This window comes from Nycticebus coucang, chromosome 15 (assembly GCF_027406575.1).
Source record: "Nycticebus coucang isolate mNycCou1 chromosome 15, mNycCou1.pri, whole genome shotgun sequence".
Classification (NCBI taxonomy): domain Eukaryota; kingdom Metazoa; phylum Chordata; class Mammalia; order Primates; family Lorisidae; genus Nycticebus; species Nycticebus coucang.
Genome location: NC_069794.1, coordinates 83,555,403 through 83,580,090, shown reverse-complemented (window position 1 = coordinate 83,580,090; position 24,688 = coordinate 83,555,403). Strand labels below are relative to the sequence as shown.

The following is a 24,688-nucleotide window of genomic DNA, read 5'->3' as shown; positions in this document are numbered from 1 at the left end:
TCTGTGTATGTACATACATGTCCTATGCATAGGTATATATGCACATATATTTATATGTCATCACAGATAGGTACCTACAAACCGAGGCGATTTAGAAATAAACTTCACCACAAAAGGGTGTTACACATTTGGGTTAGATTTAGTGGTAAAGAAATGTTCTTAAATAATGATTAAGACTTTCTTTACAGGCCTAAGAAGTTCGTTTTAACCATACAAAGCCTAATTTCTAAGCAAAAGGGTGAAATATCTGTTTTGAAATACCTAAATTACATGTGAACTTTTTAAGGGTTCAACTACTTTATAAATTGCAGGGACAGTGTAGCTAATTTAAATGAAAACATCTATAAATCATATAGTTTGATTATATGCAATTTAATTATTTAGGCATGACCAAATGAATGGAAGTCACTCACCTATGATGGAAGTATATATATTTTGATCAGCCAGTTCATGCCTATGGCAACTGTAACTATTTATCCAAAAAAAAGTAAATTTAGAATATTTGGCTTTATGTCTTGTACCTGACTGTACTCTTCTAAAACCTCTTAGTGAACACCACAATGATTTTGTGGAAGTGATTTCCAAAATACCAAGGAAGAAAAGGTGAAGTATATATAGATAAAGATATATATGTGTGTGTGTGTATATATGTATATAAATACATATAGTATATAAATATATATGTTACCTTTATAAGTATAAGTATACTTTATAAGTATACATATAAATTTACAGTGATATATAGAGATATTAAATATAGACTTTCTTGTACACTGGTTCTAAAGTATTGGCATTGTACACTTCTGTATGTAACATCCTCTCCTTTGTGGGACTAGTTGATTAAAAGAGGTCAGAAAAGATGAAAAGAAGCATACCACTTCTACCTACCCAAAGAACTAGTAGCCAAAACTTTTAGAAAACAATCAGATTGCCCATGTATACAACTCCACTAGACAGGGCTGTATTAATTTCTAAGGCTGCCTCAACAAAGTGTCACAAACTGAGTGGCTCCAACACCAGGGATTTATTATCTCACAGTCCTAGAGGCTAGAAGTCTGAACTCAATATGTCATCAGGACTGGCTTTTTATTATGAGAGCTGTAAGAAAGAATCTATCCCTTGCCTGCTTGCTTTTGCTGGCTACTGGCAATCTTTGGTATTCCATGTCCTGTAGACTCATCACCCAGATCTCTCTCTGCCTTCACTTCCCATGAAATTTTCCATTTTTATGAGGAAATTAATCATATTGGATTAGGGGCCTACATCTGACCAGGGTGGCCTCCATCTTAGCAAGACATATTTGCAATTACTCTATTTCAGAATAAGGTCACATCGTGAGTTACAAGGATCAGAAGTTCAGTAATGGAATTTGGGGCTACTACATACAAAAAGGAAGAAAAATCTAAAATCAAGAAAGTGGTAAAGTAGAAGTGGAGCAGTGGAGCTCTAAGCAGAAAAGATAAAGCTAATAGAATTTCGATGCCTTCCTTACTCTCACGAGCTGCCTGCTCCCATGTAAGGCTGATGAACCAAACTGAAACCGACTCTAACATTAGATGGAGCCCCAGACTCAGGGGATGAAGACCTAACACAATGAGACTAAGGTAATAATGAACAGCTTTATGTTAATCTGGAAACATTACTGTTTTCATAGGCTTCAGATATTTATACTGGCACATAAAACCTCGTTTCTAACAAAAATGGCTTTGTAGATTTAATTAGTAATACACACAAGTATTTCAAAATCAACCAGTTCATGCCTTGAATAACTATAACTACGTATATGCAAAAAGTAAATTCAGAATTATGTCTGTATCTGACTGTGTTCTTTAATAATCTCTTAGTCCACACCTGAGTGAATCAAAGAAAATGATCTGTGAGTCTCTTATGATTAAGAGGTGATATATAAAAATAGAATATATTAAAATAAAGTATATTAAAATACATAGAAATAGACTAACAAAACATATGTGTATGCACACACATACAAAAAGAAATATAGCATATAAATAGATATGTCAACTTTATAAATATGAATATTCATAAAAATATAAAATTTTGCACATGGGTATTAAATATAGACTTTCTTGAACAATGTTTTTCAAGTATTCACAGTGTCGGCTTCTGTATGTAACAGAGTTACAGGGTGAAGCTCAATAATAAAATTTGGGACTACCTTATTCAACCTTTAAGAAGGAATCAAGGAAGAGGTAAAGTAGAAGTGGAATAGCAGAGTTCTGAGCAGAAAAGACAGAGATAATAGACTCTGGATGCTTTCCTCACCTTCAAGGGCTCTGCTACCGTGTAAGGCTGGTGACTCAAATTCAAACCCACTCTTAAGTAGGGTGGAGCTTCTGACTCAGTGCAGAGACTAACAGATTGAAACTCAGGTAATAATAAAGAGCTTCACTAAAATCTGGAAGCATTACTATTTTCACAGGCCTAACATATTTATTATGAACACCTTAAATCCTCATTTCTTATACAAAATGACCTTCTAGATTTAATTAGTGATACATTCTTCAATTTTTTTTTTTAAATTTTGGATTTCTAGGATGGTATGTATGATTCAATTACCGTTTTTTGCATTTGTAAGGTAAAGTTTGAGCTGCAGTTGCGTCCTTTACCCAGAGAGCGTGCCTTATACCCCTACATTGTACCCATTATTTGGCATCTTACCAAACCACATGCCCCCTCTCCCCATCTCTCCCCTTCTCTCCCTCCTTCTCCTCATCTTGAATTATTTTTTACACTGGTGTTGGCCTATTCTTGTTGATCTTCTAGTTTCAACTTAGCATTAGTACATGGGGTGCTTGCTTTTCCATTTTGAGGTACTTTACTTAGGAGAAGGTTCTCTAAATCCACCCAGGTGAATACAAAAGATTGGAAAGGCTACATCTTTTAATGACTGAATAGTATTCCCTGGTGATATATATATATATTATATATATATAAAATCACAGTTTATTAATCCATTCATAGTGGAGAAGAACATCTTTGCAATTGTTGAATTGTGCTGCTATAAATATTCTAGTGCAAATGCCCTTACAATAAAATGATTTTTTTTCTTCAGGTTAGATACCTAGCAATAGGGTTGCAGGATCAAATGGAAAGTACCTTTGGTTCCTTGAGGATTCTCCATCCTCCTTCCCAAAAAGACTGTATTAGTTTACAATCCTACCAACAGTGCATGTATGTTCTCCTATTTCCATACTTCTGTCAGTATCCGCAACTTTGAGACCTTGTGATGTGGCCTGTTCTTTCTGGGGTTAGGTGACATCTCAAAGTGGTTTTGACTCGCAATTCTTTAATGATTAGGATTGATAAACAATTTTTCGTGTTTCTGTTGACCATTCATCTGTCCTGTTGGGAAAAGATTCTGCTAAAGTGTCTTGCCTAGTTTCTAATGGGCTCTTTTCTTGCTGATTTGCTAACGTTCTTTCTAGATTCTGCATATTAGCCCTTTGTCAGTTTTATAGCATGTGAATATCTTCTCCCATTCTGATGTTGTCAGTTTGCTTTGCTGATTGTGTCCTTAGCTGTACAAAGCTGTTTAACTTGATCAGGTCCAATTTATTTATGTTTGATGTGGGTGAAATTTCCAATAGGGTATTCACAAATTCCTTCCCTATACCAATATTGTTAAGAGTTTGTCCCCCACTTTCTTCTAGACTTTTCATGTCTAGATTTAAATCTTTTTGTCTAGACATTGTTTCATGTCTAGATTTAAATCTTTTATCCAGAGTGACTTAATTTTTGGAAGTGGTGAGAGTGTGGGACCAGTTTCAGTTTTTTACCTGTGACTAATAAGTTCTCCTAGCACCATTTATCGAATATAGATTCTTTTCCCCAGAGTATGTTTTTGCTTGATTTGTCAATGATCAGTTGGCACTAGGAGGCTGGTTTCATCTCTAGGTTCTCCACTGTGTACCGTAGATCTATGTCGCTGTTTTTATGCCAATACCAGGCTGTTTTGATCACTATCAACTTGTAGTATAACCTGACGTCTGCTAACGTGATGCCTCCAGCTTTATTTTTATTTCATAGAATTGCATTAGGTCTTCAGATTTGTTTCTGGTTCCATATGAAATGAAGAACTATTTTTTTTTTTCAATTTCTTGAAGTTATAATGGTGTTTTAATGGAGACCGCATTAAATCTGTTGATCAAATTGGGTTGTACAGGCATTTTAACAATGTAGGTTCTTCCCAGAGATGAGCATGGTATGTTCTTCCATTTGTCGATATCTTCTGCTATTTGTTTTCTCAGGGTTTCTCATAGCTCTCTCTGTAGGGATCTTTCACAGCCTTTCTTAAATAAATTTCAAGGTATTTAATTTTCCTTGATGCTACTGTGAAGAGTATCGTGAATTTGATTTGATTTCTCAGCTTGACTGTTGTTGGCATATACGAAGGCTTCTGATGTGTGAACATTGATATTATAGCCGAGACATTCCATATTTCTTGATCACTGCCAAGAGTCTCATGGTTGAGTCCTTGGAATTTTTTTGGTATAAGGCCATATCATCAGCAAAGAAAAATTGTTTGACCTCATCTGTTCCCACTTGGATATCCCTGATACCCTTCCATAGCCTGCTACCTTGATTACATTGGCTAAGACTTCTAGTCCCATGTCCAACAGTGATGGCAACAGTGGACATCCTCATCTGGTTCCAGTTCTGAGCAGAAATGCTTTCATTTTTTTCTCCATTCAGTATGATATTAGCTGTGGGTTTTTTGTAGATGGTTTCTGTCAGTTAAAGAAATGTCCCAGCTATAATTATTTTCTTATGTGTTTTATTAAAAAGGATGCTGAATGTTGTCAAATGCTTTTTCTGCATCTATTGAGAGGATTATATGGTCTTTGTCTTTGCTTCTGTTTATGCGGTGAATTACATTTATAGATTTGCATAAGTTGAATGAGCCTTGCATTTTGGGGATAACGCCTAGTCATGATGCATTATTTTTTTTTTTGATATGTAGCTAAATTCTATTTGCTAGGATTTTATTGAGTATTTTTTGCATCAATGTTCTTTAATGATTTTGGTCTTTCCTCTTTTTGTTGTGCCCTTTCCTGATTTTGGTATCAGGGAGATATTTTCTTCATAGAAAGATTTAGAGAGGGTTTCCTCCTCCTCAATATTTTGGAATAGGTTTTGCAAAATATATCTGATGTCTTCTTTGAAGGTTTGTTTGAATTCTGCTGTGAAACTTACTGGTCCAGAACATTTTTTCTTGGAAGCTTTTTTATTGTTGTTGCAATTTCGATGCTTGATTGGCCTGTATAAGAGTTCAATTCATTTCTGGTTAAGTCTACAGAGGTAGTATGGTTCCAGGTATTCATATATTTCCTTCATGTTTTCACATTTCTTGGCATAAAGTTTTTTTGTAATATTCGGTGATGATCTTTTTTATCTCTAAGCTCTCTGTTGTTATTTCCCCTTTTTCCTTTCTGACTGAAGTTATTAGGGATCTTACTTTTCTGTTTCTAAGTAATCTGGCCAGAGGTTTATCATTTTTATTTATCTTTTCAAAAACTAATTTCTGTTTCATTAATCTTTTTATATTCTCGATTTCATTTAGTTCTGATCTAATTTTGGTTATTTCTTTTCTTCTGCTAGGTTAAAGGTTAGATTGTCTTCCTTTCCCAGTACTTTGTGATGATTTATTGGATACCTGATTTCTGGTCTCAGGATGTGGGCATTTAATGTGATGAATTTCCCTCTGAGGACTGCTTTTGCAGTATCCCAGGAGTTGTTATAGCTTGTAGCTTCATTGTCATTTCAGTCAAGGAATGTAATCATTTCCTTCTTTATATTTTCCTTGACTCAGCTATCCTTTAGCAAAAGGTTGTTTAGTTTTCATGACATTGTGTGGGCAAGAGTTTTCTGTTGGAATTGAGTTTTCATTCCATTGTGTTTCATAAAGTTTCTATTTTTTAAATTTGTTGAAGTTTGATTTGTGTCCTGGGATATGATCTATTTTGGAAAATGGTCCATGAGCTTAGAGAAGAATACATACTCAGTATTATTGGGGTGAAATGTTCTGTGTCTATTTGTTAGGCCTGTTTGTTCTAGACTCATGTTTAAGTCCATTATTTCTTTATTTTGCTTCTGCTTGGGGGCTCTGTCTAGTTCTGTCAGTGGAGTGTTGAAGTCCCTAGCTATTAATGCTGTTATAGAATATCATATTGTTGAGACCAATGAGGCTTCATTTTATGAACGTGGGAGCATTTAAGTTGGGTGCATAAATATTCAGGATAGAAATGTCTTCTTGTTGCATTATTCCCTTGACCAGTATATAGTGTCCATCTTTGTCTGTTTACGTTTGTTACTTTGAAGCCCATTATATTTGCAAATAGGATTGTGAAGTTCTGATTTCTATTTGCCTGTAATATTTCTTTCCAACCCTTTACCCTGAGTCTTATTTTACCATTGGAGGTTAGATTTATTTCTGAAGCCAGTGTATACTTGGCTTGTACTTTTCCTACCCAATCAGCCAGTCTGTGCCTCTTCAGTGGGGAATTTAAGCTGCTGACATTTATTGCGAGAATTGATATATAGGGTGGATTTTAGTTCAATTTCTTGTCTTGAGTTCTGTTACCTTATTTTTATTTATTTATTTATTTATTTATTTGCAGTTTTTGGCTGGGGCTGGGTTTGAACCTTCCACCTCCAGCATGTGGGGCTGGCGCCCTACTCCTTTGAGCCACAGGTGCCGCCCCTCTGTTACCTTATTTTATCATTTGGTTCATTGTGGAAGCTAGGCTTTGTGCTTTAGTTCTCAGGTGCCTTTACTTTGCTTGTGGACTATTGCATTGGTCTTCATCAAGTACTCTTCTGTGTATTTCCTACAGTGGCAAATTTCCTCAGTGTTTGTTTATCAGTAAAACATTTGATTTCTTCATCAAATTTGAAACTTAGTTTTACAGGATACAGAGTCCTTGGTTGGCAGTTGTTTTCTTTGAGAAGATTGAAGATAGTTACCCATTGTCCCCTGGCTTTCAAGGTTTCTATTGAGAATTCCACTGATACCCTAATGGGTTTGGCCTTGTAAGTGAACTTCTGCTTATGCCTGGCTGCTTGCAGAATTTTCTCTTTCATTTTGACTTTGAGAAAGTTTATTACAATGTGTCTGGGAGATGCTTTGTTTGGATTAAGTTGTCCTGGAATTCCATGTAACTGTATGTCTAGGTTTCTGGACATGCTTGGGAAATTTTTGAGTATGTCTTCAGCTAGAGCTTCCTTGGTTTTGAGACTTTCTTCTTATCCTTCAGGAATACCAATGATTCAAATGTTTGTACACTTTGCATATTCCCAAATCTCAGAGTTTACTTTTGCTTTATTCTTTTATCTTCTTTAAAAGATTGGGCCAAAAGTCTGGTCTTTGAGTTCTGAGATTCTTTCTTCTCCATGGTCTGATTTTTTGCTAAAACTCTATGCAGCATTTTGACACTCCCTGAGTGCTTCTTTCAATTCTTTCAGCTCCATCGTATCCTTTCTAATTATATTCAGGTCCTTAGTGAATTTGTCTTTGATTTCATTGACTTCTAGAGACAATTTTTGGACTTCCTTTACCACTCTTTAATTCCATTCATCATATTTGCCTTCCATATTTTGAATTTCATACCTGACACTTCAGCAAAGTGCTTCTTCTTTAAAGGCAGAATTTACTGCTGTAGCTCCATTGTAATCCCTTGGTGCACTTGATATGCTGTGATTTATCATGTTGCCCAGGGGGTATGTGTGGTGTTTCTTCCCCATGTGTGTTTTCTATTTATTTTTATAACTCTAAGCAAAAAGATATGGTGTCCCTAAATTATAGTTAGGAAATATTCTAGTTGGGTTCGATTAGCCAACTCCCACAAAACTGTAATGGCCTAGAGGGTGTAGTCTGGGGCAAGCAAATGGTATACTGGTCAGGAGCTTCTGTGAGGTTCAGTAGGCTCTAGGGCCAGTTGAATGCCCCACCAGGAGGGCTCCTGTGGGCACCAGCTTCCCTGGAATGCAGAGCTCTCCATCCCCTTTCTGGGACTTGAAATTCAACAAAGGCAACTTCTTATTCCACCTGCTGCCCAGCCTATTTTAAGACTGTGCAGGCACATGTCAGTTTTAGAAGTCTACGAAGCAGAGTTCACAGTGCCCCTTCCTGGTCCTGCTGGAAGCAAAGTGGAGGTTTGGCTGTTCTTCCAGTGCACTTGGTGGGCTTTAGGACGGGTCAGATACCAAGTCCATTAAGACGATTAGTTTCAGAGGTCCTGGAGACAGACTGTTCACCAAGCCTTTTCCCAGACCTGGAAGGAGGAAAGTGGCAATCTGCTGCTCTGCCCGCCTGCCCTGCGGGCTTTATCTGTGGGCCCTTGTCAGTTTCCGAGGCCCTGGGAGGCGGAGTTTACCACACCCTTTCCTAGAATTGAGAAGCAAAGGAGCTGTTCCTCTCTGCCCGCCCACCCAGTGGGCTTTAGGACTGGTCAGAAAGCAAGTCTGGGGAGCCAGTGTCGGTTTCAGAGGCCCCAGGGACACAGACTTCCCCATATCCCTTTCCAGACTTACCAGAAGCCAAGCGGTAGTCAGCTGTTCTGTGGGGCGGTCAAGCTGCCTTTAGCACCAGGCGGATGCCAAATCTGGTGGGCAGGTGTCAGTTCAGAGGCCCCAGGGACGTAGAGCTCACTACACCCCTTTCCAGACCTGCCAAAGGCACAGCACCATTTTGGTGTTCTGCCGGCCTTCCAGGGGACTTTAGGACCAGCGGAGACCAAGGCCATCAGGCAGAGGTCAGTTTCTGGGGCCTGGGTATGTGAAGTTCGCCAAGCTCCTTCAGGGACCTGCCAGGACGCAGTTCGCTCCTCTGCTGCCCACCAGGTGGGCTGTAGGACCATTTGTCCGCCAAAACTAGCGGTCAATTTCAGTTTCAGAGGCTCCGGACCCAGAAGTCCTCATGCCCTTTCTGGAAATGTCAGAAACACCGAGTCTGCTGGGCCGATGCCACTTTCAGAGGCCCTGGAGACACAGAGTTCACCGGGCCCCTTCCCAGACCTAAGAAGGGAAGCGACGTTTGCTGTCCTGAGGGCCCATCCGCTGTTCTTTAGGAACCGTCAGGGGGGCGAGTCTGGTGGGCTGGTGTCCGTTTCAGACGCCCGGAGGGGGCAGAGTGTCCGGTTTCCCCTCCCAGATCTGTCAGAAGCCAAAGGGCAGTTGGCTGTTCTGCCCGCACTTGGTGGGGGCGGGGAGAGGCTTTAGGACACACAGGTCAGGCCCTGTCAGTTTCAGAAGCACCGGGGCAGAGTCACCACGTCCCTTCCTGCACCTGCCGGGAGCGAAGCCACAGTTTGTGGCTCTGCCCGAGTGTCTGGGGGGCTTGAAGACCTGTCGGACGCTGAGTCTGGCGGGCGACGTCAGTGGCGGAGGCCCCATAAAGTCAGAGTCCCCCGTGCCCCATCTGGGGCCTGCCAGAAGCAAAGGGGGCGGCTGTTCCTTCGCTGTCCTGCTGTCCTTCCGGATGGGCGTGGGCTTTAGAACTGGTTAGATGCCAAGTCTGCGGGGCTGATGTCAGTTTCAGAGGCCCCGGAGACAGAGTTCACCATACGCCTTCCCAGACCTGCCGTAAGCAAAGTGACAGTTGACTGTTCTGCGGGCCCCTCCGCAGGCTTCAAGGCTGCCAGCGTTCCAACTCTGGCTGGCAGTTATCAGTCCCAGAGGCCCTGAGTAGTAGGCCACGTCACACCCCTACCAGGACCTGCCTATAGTGAAGCCCGGGGCTGCTGCCTCCCACTATGGGCTCACTGTGCCCCTCTCTGATGCAGTTTTTACCTTCCCTTGTGTTTTATGGGGGAAGCCCTGGGTTACCAGGTAAGGCTAATGGCAGCCAAAATCAGTCTAACCCCCACCCTCCCTCCAGTGGAGGACTAGTGTAGGTGACCCAAGAGCTGAGGCTAGCTTTAGCAGCTAGCTGATCCCCCAGTGCCTGCTGACTGCTGTTCTATTCTGCACAGCTTTTAGATGGGTCTTTGTGAGACCAGGCAGTGGTCCCTGGCTGAGCTCCCTCTGCTTGGCAGAACTAGTACAGTGCCTCCAGCTCCACTGTGCCCCAGGCAGACTCCATCTTGTAATATGCAACTCTCTGTCTCCTGCTTCCTAGGAGTTTCTGCTTCACTTTTTTTCACTCTGAGTGTCCCATGTTTTCCTCTCTGCACTCTCCCCTGCTGTTTCTGGGAAGAGCAGTCCTAAAGAAGGCAGCTGCCTGCACTTTTCCCCAATTTCCTTGGGAGTGCAAGTATGGTGGCTGCTTCCAGTCACCCATGTTTAGTCTCTCCACGCATTAATATTTTAAAATAAACCAGTTCATGCCTAGAGTAATGGAAACTATCTGAAAAAAGTAAACTTAGCATTATATCTTATCTGACTGTATTTCTTTTTTTTAATTTTTTTTTTTATTAAATCATAGCTGTGTACATTAATGCAATCATGGGGTACAATGTGCTTTTTTTTTTTTTTAAATCAATTCTGACTGTATTTCTTTATAATCCCTTAGGCTACATCTGAAGGAATCGATAGAAGTAATCTGTAAGTCTTCCATCAATATAAGGTAAGGTATAAACAGATGAAGATATATGTATGTATATATACACAACTACACACATGGATAAATAAATATACATACAGACATACTCCCATCAACACATATCCATGCAGAACATTTATACACAACATAAACAAGAGACAGATTGACATTTGTGAAATTTTCTCTCAGGAGCATCCATGGCTATACAGAGTGGTTTTTGACACTGTTTCTAAACTCTTTCTTAAGCATTTGTGGGTAATTTTTCATCGTTTTTTAGATTTAGTTGGATAAAGATGAGCTGGTCACAGGAGAGTTGCTCGTCCCTGTTAGTGTACTTGTCACCCTTAGGTATTGGCAGCCACTTCCTTAGGAAGCAATCACATTTCCTGTGTCTGAGACTCTACACTGTAGTGCTCCCTGTCCTGCCAGAACGGGCCTACGGATGAGAGGAGGGAAGCACTCAGCAAAAAGAACAGAGCTAATGGAAGCTGGATTTGTTTCTCATCCTCCAGAGCTCTGTCAACAGCTCTGTTTAGGTTGGTGCTAAACCTAAACCCACCATCACATTCGATGGAGCCCGTGTCTTAACCTGCAGCTACTTGATCAGATCTCCTGGCCAGGAAGACGAGCAGGATGCATGAGGGTGAGGCAGTGATGGACAGAGGTCAGGAGCATAATCATGGACTCACTACCCACAAACAGCAGTTGAGTTTAAAATGAATTCTACCACAAAAGGCTGTTACCCATTGGGTTAGTTTCAGCAGTGAGGAAACATAGTTAAACCCTGAGTTAGTAATTTGTTATAGGTCTGACATGTGTGTTACAATCAGATAAGTTACCATTTTTAGTGATTTATCAGATTCTAAATAAATAAATACACACGTGAATTCTTTAATGGTTTATAAGTTGGAAAGTAATTTTAACCAATTTGAACTAAAAAGGAAGTCTAGGAAGTTCTAGGAAATTATATACCTTACTATGTACTTTTTTTTTTTTTAGCACTGCCCTGTATGTATTGAAAGAGTATCTTCTGGCAGACTCTCTAATACAATATGTGATAAAAATGAATAAATACATACATATATATAATGCATATATATACACACACCCGTACATTTATACATACAGTTACAGAGAGATTGATATTTGTGTTATTTGCTGTCATGAGCATCAATGGGAATAAAAAGTGCCTTAAAGTCCTCACCTAGTAAGCTTCTTTATAGAATGTTCTTTGTATTTTGGAAAATGAGGGAACAGCTTACACAGGAAGACTTTTTTACTTCTAGTGTCTGTCGCTTTTATTTACTTGGAAATGAGATGTACAAGTGTGGGCCAAGGGAGGACAGAATTCTATCTGGAGCAAGAAGGAGGTAGCATTGGGCAGGGAGCCAAGGAGTCCTCAGCAGAAAGAATAAACCCTCAGGGCTTCTCCACCACATGGGGCTGGTGCCCCAACCCAAACCCACCATCACAGTGTGTGGAGCTCCTCCCTCAGGCCTGCAGCTGTCTGTTGGGAAAGGGACAGCACTGACAGGCAAGAAGTAAGGAGCTGGCGGTGGCAATTAAGATGGGGAATCTCAATGGATAAAAGGGATAAGGACATATGAACTAAAGTTCATCTTGAAAGAAATGCCATCACAATGGCTGTCACATATTAGGATTAAGACCTAGTTACTTAATCTGATAAAAAAATTGCCATAAGATATTCATTACCAGCTTATAAATCCTCAATTATAATTTAGGAAAAATGGCAAACCAGGTCAAAATAGAGATTTATAGGCGTTCCCAGGTTAGACCATGATCCAATGTACTGTGTCTGTACTTACCAACAAGCTCCCAATAGGATGAGTTATAATTAAATGTCAGGTCTCGCCACTTGTCTCGGGTGCCGAAGCACCTTAGAAGTCACAGACAATATTAGTAGGAGCGAGCATCTCAGTAGCAATCCCAGCAGCAGTCTGTCAGTCTTAGTTCCAGCAGCAGCTTCTCCTGAGGTTATTTATTTAGAAGTAATACACCACAAGTGTGGAGACTGCTGGGCAATAATGTTGGTGCTCTTGTCACCTGCTCTGACGTGCTCATCATTAACCAATGATGTTAAATGATGTTAAATCCCTTCCCCAGTCCCTTATCGCCAAGGTATTTCTCACAGGTGCCTCCTACCGTTAAATAAGTCTACTAATAATTTGGGAACTAGTTTCTCCAGTGCATGTGAACAAACCCACATGGCTAAGCGTCTGGTTGCTGCATTAGCACCCTAGCAGCTGGTCTTACAAATAGAGAAGCAGCTGATAGAAACAAGAGCAACGAAGAATCAGAGGAGCCCAGAAAGTTTACAAAGAAAGAATTAACTGAAGTCTTTCATCTCACTGAAGCAGGGCTTGCTAAGCTTGAGGAGCAAGATCCTAACATCCAACAGTTTACACAGGATTTCTGTGCAGTTAGGAAGGACATCAGCTGCAGGGCCATTGACAATGACGAGAAGAAAAAAGCTGTGCCAACTCCCCTAGATACCATTTCCCAGAAACCAATGTCAAGGGTATTCTCCCCTCCTTCAGCAACAGAATCAAATCCTGATTGTCCAGCACCCACTCCATCCTCTCCAGCACCATCCCCAGCAGCATCTTCCAGTGAATGTTAGCCTCCTGGCCTCAAAATGCCCCTTCCTGTAAGCAAGACATTTATGTAATGTTAAGTGAGTGTTAACCATTAATATCATTTTTTGACATTTTTCCTATCTCCAATCTAAGCTTTTATGTGAATTTGGTTTATGCTCTATTTGTTTGCATTAAAAGAACGATCTCAATAGTTTAATTTCTTTTTTTTTTTTGAGTTTTGAATATTTTCCTTGTTCTTAACAGAATTTGCACATTTACATAGCCTTTGATAATGGCTGTGTTTGACAACTGGCTTGAAACAAAATTCCTTAAAATGGATTAATCAGCTCTACGACGCTGGGACAAGCCAGCCTAGCACATCACTTGCTGTCCCTGAGCCTCCAAGACACTTCAGGATTACAGTGTCCATTTTATAATATTGGCCAAATGGAGACAAATTTCTTTTGGAATGTTTAGAAATAAGCAGGGAAAGGAATCTTTAGGCAGACGGCACAAGAGGGACAGCTATTCTGTTCACTTACATTCAGCTGTGAACCACAAAGCTGGAGCTATTCTGTGCCAGCTATCCAGTGGACAGCTATTCTGTTCACTTACATTCATCTGTATACCTCAAACACACAGAGGCCATAGAAGTTGAAGGGTTAAAAGGGTTGAAGAAAAAAGAAAAAAAGGACCAGATCACACTCCCCCAAGAAGGAAAGGCTCCAATGCAGAGGGAGCTGAGGTGGAGATGGCCACTACCTCTCTTGCTCTGTCATCCTCCCTCAGCTCAAGAAAAGCGTATTACCAGAGTGGGGCAGAGCCCTTTTATTGGTCTGATCAGTGTGCACAGTGGTAAGTTCAGGGAGAGCTTCCCTCTCTGTCCTGACTCCCACCTTCCCTCTTCTAGGAGTTTGTGACTCATCCCAGGAGAGGAGAGTGTCTAGGCAGGGTGGCAGGCAGAGCCAGGGTGAAAATTACAGCGTTAGGATCTGAAAGGGGCTCAGGATGATGTAGAAAATGTGAGGTTGCTAGGCCATCCAGATAAAATGTCCGGGCAGGGGTCGGGAGGAAGAGCTTCCCCTGGAGGCTCCCTCTTGGGCCCTTTGTGCCATCGGAATCTCCCAGATGTTGTCCTTGGCTTCCTTAATGCTTCGCTCCAGGTAGGATTTTTTCTGCTTTAGTTTACTTTTTTCTTCTGCTAGTCTCTGTTTCTCTAACAGCTGATTGTGGGTTACCTCCTTGGACTGGAGAAGAAACATTCTTCCTACACCTTCATACATGTTACTATCTACAAGATGTGCGTGCTTTTTCCATTCTGTTCAGCTGTTCATTCTATGTTTGCAAGCTTCACCTTTTGTTGAGTGTTGATAACTTTGGCTTGAAGCTCTATGAAGGCCTTTTGCAACTCCCAATCCACAGAGACTGCCACCTTGATGCCTCTTTAGCTTCTTATTACAGTACAGGAGTATTATACTATTACATTGTATTTTTATTACCACCTATTAGCCATTATAGTGTCATTATTATTATCAAATATGCGTTGTTCATCTAGGATTTAAGTTTCATACAAATCTGAGCTAAAAATATTCTCAGGAATGTGTCTCCTCCTAACTGAAGAACCTCTTGTACATGCACATGATTATTAAAGATTAACCAGGTCACCAATTGTAAAGTAATTATAGCATTTTGATGCAAAAAGTAAGATTAGAATTATACATCATGTCTGACTTTGGCCATTTTTAGTAATTAGCTTAATGTGAATGTAATGATAAGATAATCCAGTTGTAAAAGCCATCAATGAAATTTGGGTTATAAAAGATTAAGTTAAGATGTGTTTGTGCGCACGCGCACACACACACACACACGCGCGCGCGCGCGCACACACAGACATATACTTCTAGCCAAGCATTTCACTGGAGCAGCTTCTCTACCCTGGCAGCTAGTCCCATAGGTAAAGAACAAGCTGTTCAAAACACAAGAGCACAAAGAATCAGAAAAGCCTAGAAAGATTAATAGGAATGAAGTAGCAAGAGAATCCAGTTGTAAAGCCATCGATGTGCACACACACAAAACACATGAAACAATTACAGAGAGAGAGAGACTGAGATTAGTGAGATGTCCTCTCAGGAGCATCCATGGCAGGACAGTGTGTCTTTTCTTTTTTCCCACTCTCATTTTCAGACAGACATACACTTTGTCTTTGGCACTGTTTTTAATCTTCTCACTGTAGCATCTGTAGTTGACTTTGCACCTTTTTATGACTGTGTGGGATAAAAGAGAAACAGGCCATGGGACAAATGCTTCTTATTAGTGCACTGCCACCCTTAGTTCTAGGAGGAAATGCTGAGAAAACTGAGATTTTCTGTGTACGACACTCTACTGGCACGGGACAGGGAAGACAGAATCCTGTCTTGGATTGGAACAAGGAGGTGGCAGCAGTGGGCAGGGAGCTGGGGAGTCCTCAGCAGGGAAGAAAGAAGTTAATAGCCCTGAAAATGCCCCTAACGCCCAGACCTCTGCCTCCATGAGAGGCTGGTGCCCCACACCCAAACCCACTGTCACATTGGATGGAGTCCCCAGCTCAGAAAAGGCAGGGAAAGCCTTTACAATTGGGCAAGTAAGGAGTTGATGGAGAGACTTGAGAATCCAGAAATTAGGCTGAATAAAGGGGTTTGCGCCCAGAAACTGCAGATGAATTTGAAAGACATCACAAAATTTGTTTACACTGTGGTTTGTTTTCTCAATAGTAAAAACCTGAAATTAAATTTTTTCAGAGGTGTAAGGTATTCATTACAAACATGCAAAGATGCATTTCTATGGAGAAGGACAAATAAGTCTCCTGATAACTGATTGAATGTGAATTAGGGTAAGCCAGTTTATAAGTTGCACAGTAATTTATGCTAATCTGAACTATACAGTTATGTCTGAGGAGTAACAAGGTGTGTTGTTATGGTGTCTTTTTAATGCTTTCACACTATTAAATTTTTCTTTCAGGAAGTGGACACCAACTTCTACTCAGTGAAGAGAAACATTTTTACAGTAGCCTTTTAATTTTTATACCTATTATGCCTTGAATTCATAGGGAGCAGTTTCCAGCAGCTCAGGGTATTTTTCACTGGCTGTCACAAAGCTTGCTCTGCTTATTATACCCTGAATTCATACAGAGTTGGTTCCAGCCATAGGCCCCTTTCAACTGGTTCTCCTGTGGACTGCACTGCACACCTGTTAGACCTTGAATTCCTGGGGAATTCATTCAAGCAGCTTAGGCTCCTTTCATTGATTGTCTCACAATGTGCTTCCTAGGGTGCAGTGGGCTTCACTTGAACCCTGTTACCTTCCCTTCGGGTTTCTTCTTTTTCTGATCATTTTCCTTCATGTGTTTTAGGACGCTATCTTGGCTCTTAGAGTGCTCAATATGCTCAATATGAACATTAATCTTCTTGGCAAGAATCTGGCCCTTAACTTGTTTGTTGACAACAATACCAACAGCATGCCGGGTGACACTGTAGACTCTCTCAGTCATGTCATGGTAGTATTTGTGTGGCATGCCTTTTGGAACAGTACTAATTCCCATGATGTCTACAATATCACCTTTGTTGTATATTTATATGTATGTATACCTTTTTAATTCTTTAGCACTGTTCCAAGTGAATTGAGAAGATTATCCTGGGGTCTCACGGATACAACATGAGATATTTTAAAATAAACATATAATACATATGTACATTTATACACACACGCGTTCATTCATACATGAATGTATACATATACACAATTCTACAGAGAAATTTTGATTGGGGGTATTCCTTCTTAGCAGTAATCATGGGAATACAGAGTTCCCTCAATTAGTGTTTCTAACGTGCTCTCATGGTAAGCTTCTGTATGGAATATTACTTGTCTTTTAAATAGAAGTAGTGAACAGTGAGCAAAGGAGCCTTCAGCAGACAAAAAAGGAGCCAGTAGACCCTAGAATTGTCCCTCACACTGCAGAGCTCTGCCACCATGTGAGGCTGGTGTCCTAAAATCACTCCACAATCACCTTGGATAGAGCCCCTGCCTCAGGCCTGTAGTTACTGGACCACATGTGAAAGCAGGGAAGACTTTACATTGTGAAAGTGAGGAGTTGATGAAGGACACAAGAGTCAGGAAATTAGATGGGGTAAAAGAGGATTTGTATCTAGAAACTGCAGCTGAATTTGAAATAAATTAAAACATAAAATGTTGACCTTGTGTTAAGACATTATTCTTAGTAAAGCATCACAAGAATGGAGAAGCATGAATCCTATGTACTCAATTTTGATATGAGGACAATTAACGACAAGGTCATTGCGGGGGAAGGAAAAGCAGAGAGAGGGAAGGAGGGGTGGGGTGAGGCCTTGGTGTATGCCACACCTCTGGGGGCAAGACATGATTGCAAGAGGGACTTTACCTAACAAATGCAATCAGTGTAACCTGGCTTATTGTGCCCTCAATGAATCCCCAACAATAAAAAAAAAAAAACCTGAACTTAAATCATGAGTACTTAAACATTTTTTATAGACTTAATGATATTCATTACAACTTTGTAAAGATACATTTTTATGAAGAAAGACATACAAGTTTCCAAATAACTGATTACATGTGAACCAAGGGTTAACTACTTCATGAGTTACATAGAAGTTTTAACTAATTCGAACCAGCAAGTTAAGTGTGGGGAGTAACACGATGTCTTATTATGTATCTTTTTCATTCTTTGCCACTGCCTCATATGAACTGAAACCAATATCCTGAGGTGCATTCACAAATGCAACATAAGATATAAATGAAATATTAAAAAAGTAAGGAGTTGATGGAAGGACTTAAGAATCAGGAATTTAGATGGACTAAAAAGGATCTATACCCATCAGCTACATTTGAATTCAAAATTCATTTATCAAATGCTTTTCCCTGTGGTTAGGTTCAATAAGAACTGAATTTAAATCTTCAGTCATTAAACTTTTTCATAGGCCCAAGATTTTAATTACAAACACATAGAGTCATTTCTATGGATAAACTATATAAAAGTTCCCAAAAAACTAAGTCACATAAGAGTCTAGGGTCAACCAGTATAGAAGTTATAAAATAATTGTAGATAATATGAAGCAGAAAGTTAAGTCTGGGAAGTCAGATAATGACTATAATTATTTTTAAATCCTATCGTTCTGCCTCCCATGAATACACACCAGAACGATATGATGAATCTCTCAGAGAAATGTGAAATATAATTAAACCAATATGGATATATGAATAAATAGATTATGTAGGAAAGCAAATGTATAGATGTACTATTTACATACATATTTACACTCATAAGCACAGAGAAAGAGAAAGATTGAGTTTTTTTTTTTACTGAGACAAAGTCTCACTATGTTGCCCCTCATAGAGTACTACGGCATCACTGCTCACAGCAACCTCAAACTTAAGCGATTCTCTTGCCCCTCCCGAGTAGCTGAGACTATAGGCTCCTGCCACAATACCCGGCTATTCTTTTAGAGATGGGGTCTCGGTCTTGCTGGTGGCTGGTCTCGAATTCAGGAGATCCACCCACCTCAGCCTCCCAAGTGCTGGGATTACAGGCGTGAGCCACCACGCCCATCCCGAAAGATTGAGATTTAGAAGCTCATTGTCAGGAGCATCCACAGCAATACAGAGTGTCTTTCACACTGTTTCTTAGTTGTCACTCTGTAGCATATATAACTGCCTTTCTAACTTTTATGGATCTAGTTGGTAAAAGAGGACCAGATAATAAGAGGAATGCTTCCTCTTCTTCTTATCACCTGAGTAATAAGAGGTGACGCCCTGAGTAACCACCAGCCAAAATCCTTAGGAAATTTTCAGAATGTCTGAGTATGAGACTTTACTAGATTGGGTGAAGAGAGGAGATAATCCTATTTAGAGCAAGGTAGAGGTAGCAGAGGACAGAATATAGGGGAGCTTTCAGCAGAATACAACACAGCTAGTAGAGCCTGGATGTGTCCCACACACCCCAGATCTCTACCATCATGGAAGCTGTTGTCCCAAACCCAAAAGCAACTTTATATTAGAGGAGCCCTGACTTAGGCCTTCAGCTACTTGACCCTGTCTGGGGAACATGAAAGGCAACCATGCTGGGTGAAAGAAAGAGACAGTGGAGGGACTTAGAAAACAATAAGTTAGATGGAAGAAGAGTGATGAGTTTCTATGAACTGAACTTAGATTTAAAATAAATTTCACCATAAAAGCATTTCATACATTGGGTTGGGTTCATTGCTAAAAACTATATTTAAATCTTGAGTCATTAACTTTCGGAGGGTTATAAAATATTTATTGCAAACATGTGAACTACCACTTCTAGGGAATGTGGCATAGTAGATTCCAAGTGACTGACATCCATGTGAAACTTTTAAACCACTTCATAAGTTGAAGAAGAATGTAACTAATTTCAACTCAAATGGGAAGTCATGGGATGTCTTATCCTTTTAATCTTTTAGCACTAGTGAAAGATTGAATGGAAATCAGACTCGAGTGAAGTCTCCAACGCAAGGTAAGATATAAATGAATTAATACACGTATATGTGTTCTATATACCCATACATACACTAATTCATACATGTAACTTAAGAGATTGAGATTTGGGATGTTGATTTTCAGGAGCATTGGGGATACCGAGTTCTTTCTGTTTCTGATGGTAAGCTTCTTTGTGTAATATTCTTTGTTGTTTGTATCGTGATATGAAGAGGAAGCAGCAATCAAAGAAGGAGTCTTCTTACTCTTGATCCTTAGATACTAGCAACCAAAACCTGTAGAAGAGTATCAGAATGTCTGTGTATGCACCCTAGCAGAGCAAGCCAGTGGTTGTGGCGAGAAATCCATTAGGTTGAGTAATAAACAACTATAGTGACATCTTGAGTCTTTATTAACTTTTTTGATAATGCTAAATTTTTATCTTTTTTAGACTGAATTCCCATTTTTAATTTAAAGTCTCTTTTTCCCACCCAGACTTTAGTGCAGTGGTGCAATCATAGCTCACTGTAACCTCAAACTCCTGGGCTCAAGCAATTCTCCAGCCTCAGCCTCCCAAGTAGCTGGGGTGACAGGTACATACCACCATCTCTAGATATTTCTTTTTAAAAAAAAATATTTGTAGAGGCTCGAGACCCATTGCACAGTGTTCACAGTGCCAGCCACATACACTGAAGTTGGCAGGTTTGAACCCGGCCCCAAACCTGGCCCAGGCCTGTTAAACAACAATGACAACTCCAACAACAACAACAGCAAAAAAAAAAAAAAATAGCCTGGCATTGTGGTGAGCGCCTGTAGTCCCAGCTGCTTTGGAGGCTGAGGCAAGAGAATCGCTTGAGCCCAAGAGTTTGAGGTTGCTGTGAGCTTTGATGCCATAGCACTCTACCAAGGGTGACATAGTGAGACTCTGTCTCAAAAAAAAAAAAAAAAATTTGTAGAGCCAGAGCCTTTAGCAAAATACAACACAGCTAATAGAGCCTGGATATCCCACACACTCACCCCAAGATCTCTGCTACCATGAAAACTATTGCCCCAAATCCAAAAGCAACCACCTATTAGAGTAAGCCTTGACTTAGGCATATAGATACCTGCCCTTACCTGAGGGATAGGAAAGGCAACCATGGTGGGTGAAAGGAAAGAGACAGTGGAAGGAGTTAGGTAATAAGAAATTAGATGGGAAAAGACTGATGGGTTCCTATGAATTAAAGTTAGATTTAAAATGACCTTTCACAAATGGAATTGGGTGCCTTAAGGCAGTAGAGATGAAACTAGCCTCATAACACAAATTAGTCTTCCAGCGGTTCTCAACCTGTGGGTCGCAACCCCTTTGGGAGTTGAATGACCCTTTCACAGGGGTCGCCTAATATCAGATATTTACATTATGATACATAACAGTAGCAAAAATTACAGTTATGAAGTAGCAACAAAAATACTTTTGTGGTTGGGGGTCACCACAACATGAGGAACTGTATTAAAGGGTCATGGCAATAGGAAGGTTGAGAACCATTGTCAAAACAAAAGCATACACTGGGAAAAATAATCCCTCTCTAATAAATGGTGCTGGGAGAACTGGTTAGCCAGATGTAAACATCTGAAACTGGACCTACACCTCTCACTACTTACTAAAATTGACACATGCTAGATAAAATATTTAAATCTAAGACATGAAACAATAAAACCTGTAGAAGAAAGTATGGGGAAAACTTCTACTGTATTGGCCTGGGGAAAGATTTTACGAAGAGGACCCAATTGGCAATAGCAGCAGCACCCAATATAAATAAATGGCATCTAATCAAGCTAAGAACCTTCTGCACAGCTAAGAACATGGCTAAAGCAAACAGACAGCCTTGAGAATGGGACAAGATATTAGCATGCTTTGAATCTGACAAAGGCCTAATAACCAGAATCTACAGAACTCATAGTAATGAACAAGAAAAAAGCAAATAGCCCCATTTATCATTGAGTAAGAGACATGAACAGAGATTTCTCTCAAGAAAACAGATGAATGGTCAACAAACACATGAAAAAATGCTCATTGTCCCTTCTCATCAGAGAAATGCAAATTAAAACCACCTTGGGAGATAGCACCTAACCCCAGTGAGAATAGCCCATATAACAAAGTCCCAAAGCTACAGATGTTGATGTGGGTGTGGAGAGAAGGGAACACTTCTACACTGTTGCTGTGATTGCAAACTAATTCAGCCTTTTTGAAAAGACATAGGGAGAATCCTTAAAGAGCTAAAAACAGACTTTCCATTTGTTCCTGCAATCCCCTTACTGGGGGAAGAAAAATCATTTTACCATAAAGACATTTTCACCCAAATGTTTATAACAGCACAATTCACAATAGCAAAGATGTGGAAAAAACCCAAGTGCCCAGAAACCCATGAATGATTAATAAACCATGGTATATGTATACCATGGAATACTATAAAGCATAAAAATGGATGGAGACTTTACTTTTTGTGTATTTACTGGGATGGAGTCAAAGAACATTCCCCTTAATGAAGTATCTCAAGAATAGAAAAACAAGCATCCATGAGCTCAATACTAACTTGAAACTAGTAGATGAACAACTATAGGCCCACATGAGAAGAAAAATACAATTAAATTCAAGAAGGGGGAAAGGAGGGCGTGGAGCTCACTAACTCCAACCTAATGGGTACAATGTAGGGATATGTGGCACACCTCCTGGGTGAAGTACTCATATACAACTTGGATTTTTTGCAACAAACACAAACAATGTAACCTAATCATATGTACCCTCATATTAATCTGAAATAGTGAAAAAAAGAAAAGAAATTTTGACATATTGGATGTGGAACTCAATACATGGATACAAGTCAGTTCAATGGAATAGATGAAAAAGTTGAAAGCCACCACAAAGAAACAAAAAAAGAAAAATTGTAGAGATGAATGAAAAATTCACTAAACTGATAGATAGTTTAAGAAAAACACAACCAACTTCTGAATATGAAAGAATCATTTAGGAAAGTACCAAATCTCATTGAAAGGTGTAACAACAGACTACACCCAGCACAAGCAAGAATTTCAGAATTAAAAAGCAAGGCATTTCTTCAAAAATGAAGAAAAATACAAGAAGTATGAGCAAAGTCTTTGAGAATTATAGGACTATGTAAGATACCCAAATGTGAGATGTATAGGTATTCCTGAGAGAGACGAAGAAAAAACAAAAAGCATGGAAAAGTTATTTAAGAGAATAATAGAGGAAAACTTCCTTGATCTTATTAGACAGTTAGACATCTCTATACAAGAAGGTCAATAAACTGGAAAATTCATTGCAAACAAGAAATCTGTAAGGTACTGAGTCACCAGATAGGCAAAAGTCAAAACAAGGAGAAAATGCTACAAACCTTGAGGTGAAAGCATCAAGTAACTTAAAAGGAAAACCCGTCAGAATAATAGCAGACTTCCCAGAAGAAATACTACAAGCCAGAAGGGAACCAGGGTTCTAATTTCAGTCTTCTTTAACAGAATAATTGCCAGCCAAAATTTTTGTATCCTGCAAAAACTAAGCGTCATAACTGAAGAAGAAAGCAAGTCCTTCCCAGACAAGGAAACACTAAGGGATTTGTCACCATCAGATTTACCCTACAAGAAATCTTTAAAAGTGCTCTGTTCATGGAACACAGCCATTGATGCCCCTGCAGCACAAAAACAACCAAAAGTGACAATGCACAGCTGTTACACAACAGTCACGCAAGGGAGAAAACAAAGCAACGAGGCAGTAATCAACATGAGGAATGGTACTGTATGTTACATATCAATATTAACGTTGGTCATCAATGGTTCAGGCGTCCTCAAACTTTTTAAACAGGGGGCCAATTCACTGTCCCTTAGACCGCTGGAGGGCCGGACTATAGTTTAAAAAAAACAACTATGAACAAATTCCTATGCACACTGCACATATCTTACTTTGAAGTGAAAAAACAAAATGGGAACAAATACAATCACACGGCTTCATGTGGCCTGCGGGCCGCAGTTTGAGGACGCCTGGACTCTAGATGCTCCAATTAATAGATAACGATTGGCAGAATGGATAAAAAAACTCAAAGGGGTGGGGCTGACGTCAGGAGCCGAGATGGCTTTGGTGGTCGCTCTTTGGCGCTGCTTCCCGGCCACAGCCTTTCATGGATCCTGCATTCGGGCCTGCTGAGGGGTCCAAACAGTGGCAGCCACGGCCCCCTGGATCAAGAAATTTGCCATCTATGGATGGGACCCAGACAAGGCTGGAGATAAACCTCGTATGCAGACTTACGAAATTGGTCTAAATGTGGCCCTACAGTCCTGGATGCTTTAATCAAGATTAAGAATGAAATTGATGCAACCTTGATCTTTGGAAGATCATGCAGAGAAGGTATCTGTGGCTCTTGTGCAATAAACAGCAACGGAGGCAACACTGTAGCTTACACCGATGAATTGACACCAACTTCAATAAAGTCTCAAAAATCTATCCTCTTCCACTTAAGTATGTGATAAAGGAACTCCTTCCTGATTTGAGCAACTTCTATGCAAAGTCCAAATCCACTGAGCCTTATTTGAAGAAGGATGAATCCCAAGGAGCAAGAAACAACAAGGAAAGGACATCAGACATATTCCAAGACACATCAGATGTTAGTCTCAGCAAATGTTAAAAAATCTAAATCACACTATACATCTTCTCACACCACGGTGTAATAAAATTAGAACTCTGTTCCAAGAGGAACATTCAAAACTACACAAACAGGTGGAAGTTAAACAACCTGCTGGTGAACAATCCCTGGGTCAATGACAAAGACGAATATCAAAAGTTTTTTAATCAAATGACAGGAGTGACATATACTACAAAAATATCTCGGATACACACAATAAAAATAGTTCTAAGAGGGAAGTTCATAGCACTAAATGCCTACCCCAGAAAGACAGATCACAAATTAACAACCTAATGTCAGATCTCAAGGAACCAGAAAAAGAAGAAGAAACCAAACTCAAAGCTAGAAGACAAAAGAAA

The 24,688-nt window shown here is 40.0% G+C and overlaps 1 protein-coding gene and 1 pseudogene across 1 annotated transcript; one reads left to right on the top strand and one right to left on the bottom strand.

Annotated features, from left to right (window-relative positions):
* Nucleotides 1–14,186: 14,186 nt before the first annotated feature.
* LOC128566506 (prefoldin subunit 1-like) lies at nt 14,187–16,732 on the bottom strand. Its single transcript, XM_053563337.1, is given in 3 exon segments — nt 14,187–14,488; nt 14,491–14,587; nt 16,493–16,732. Coding segments are annotated over 3 exon segments (639 nt in total).
* Nucleotides 16,733–23,779: 7,047 nt separating this feature from the next.
* On the top strand, nt 23,780–24,332 carry LOC128566505 (succinate dehydrogenase [ubiquinone] iron-sulfur subunit, mitochondrial-like; annotated as a pseudogene).
* Nucleotides 24,333–24,688: the final 356 nt, after the last annotated feature.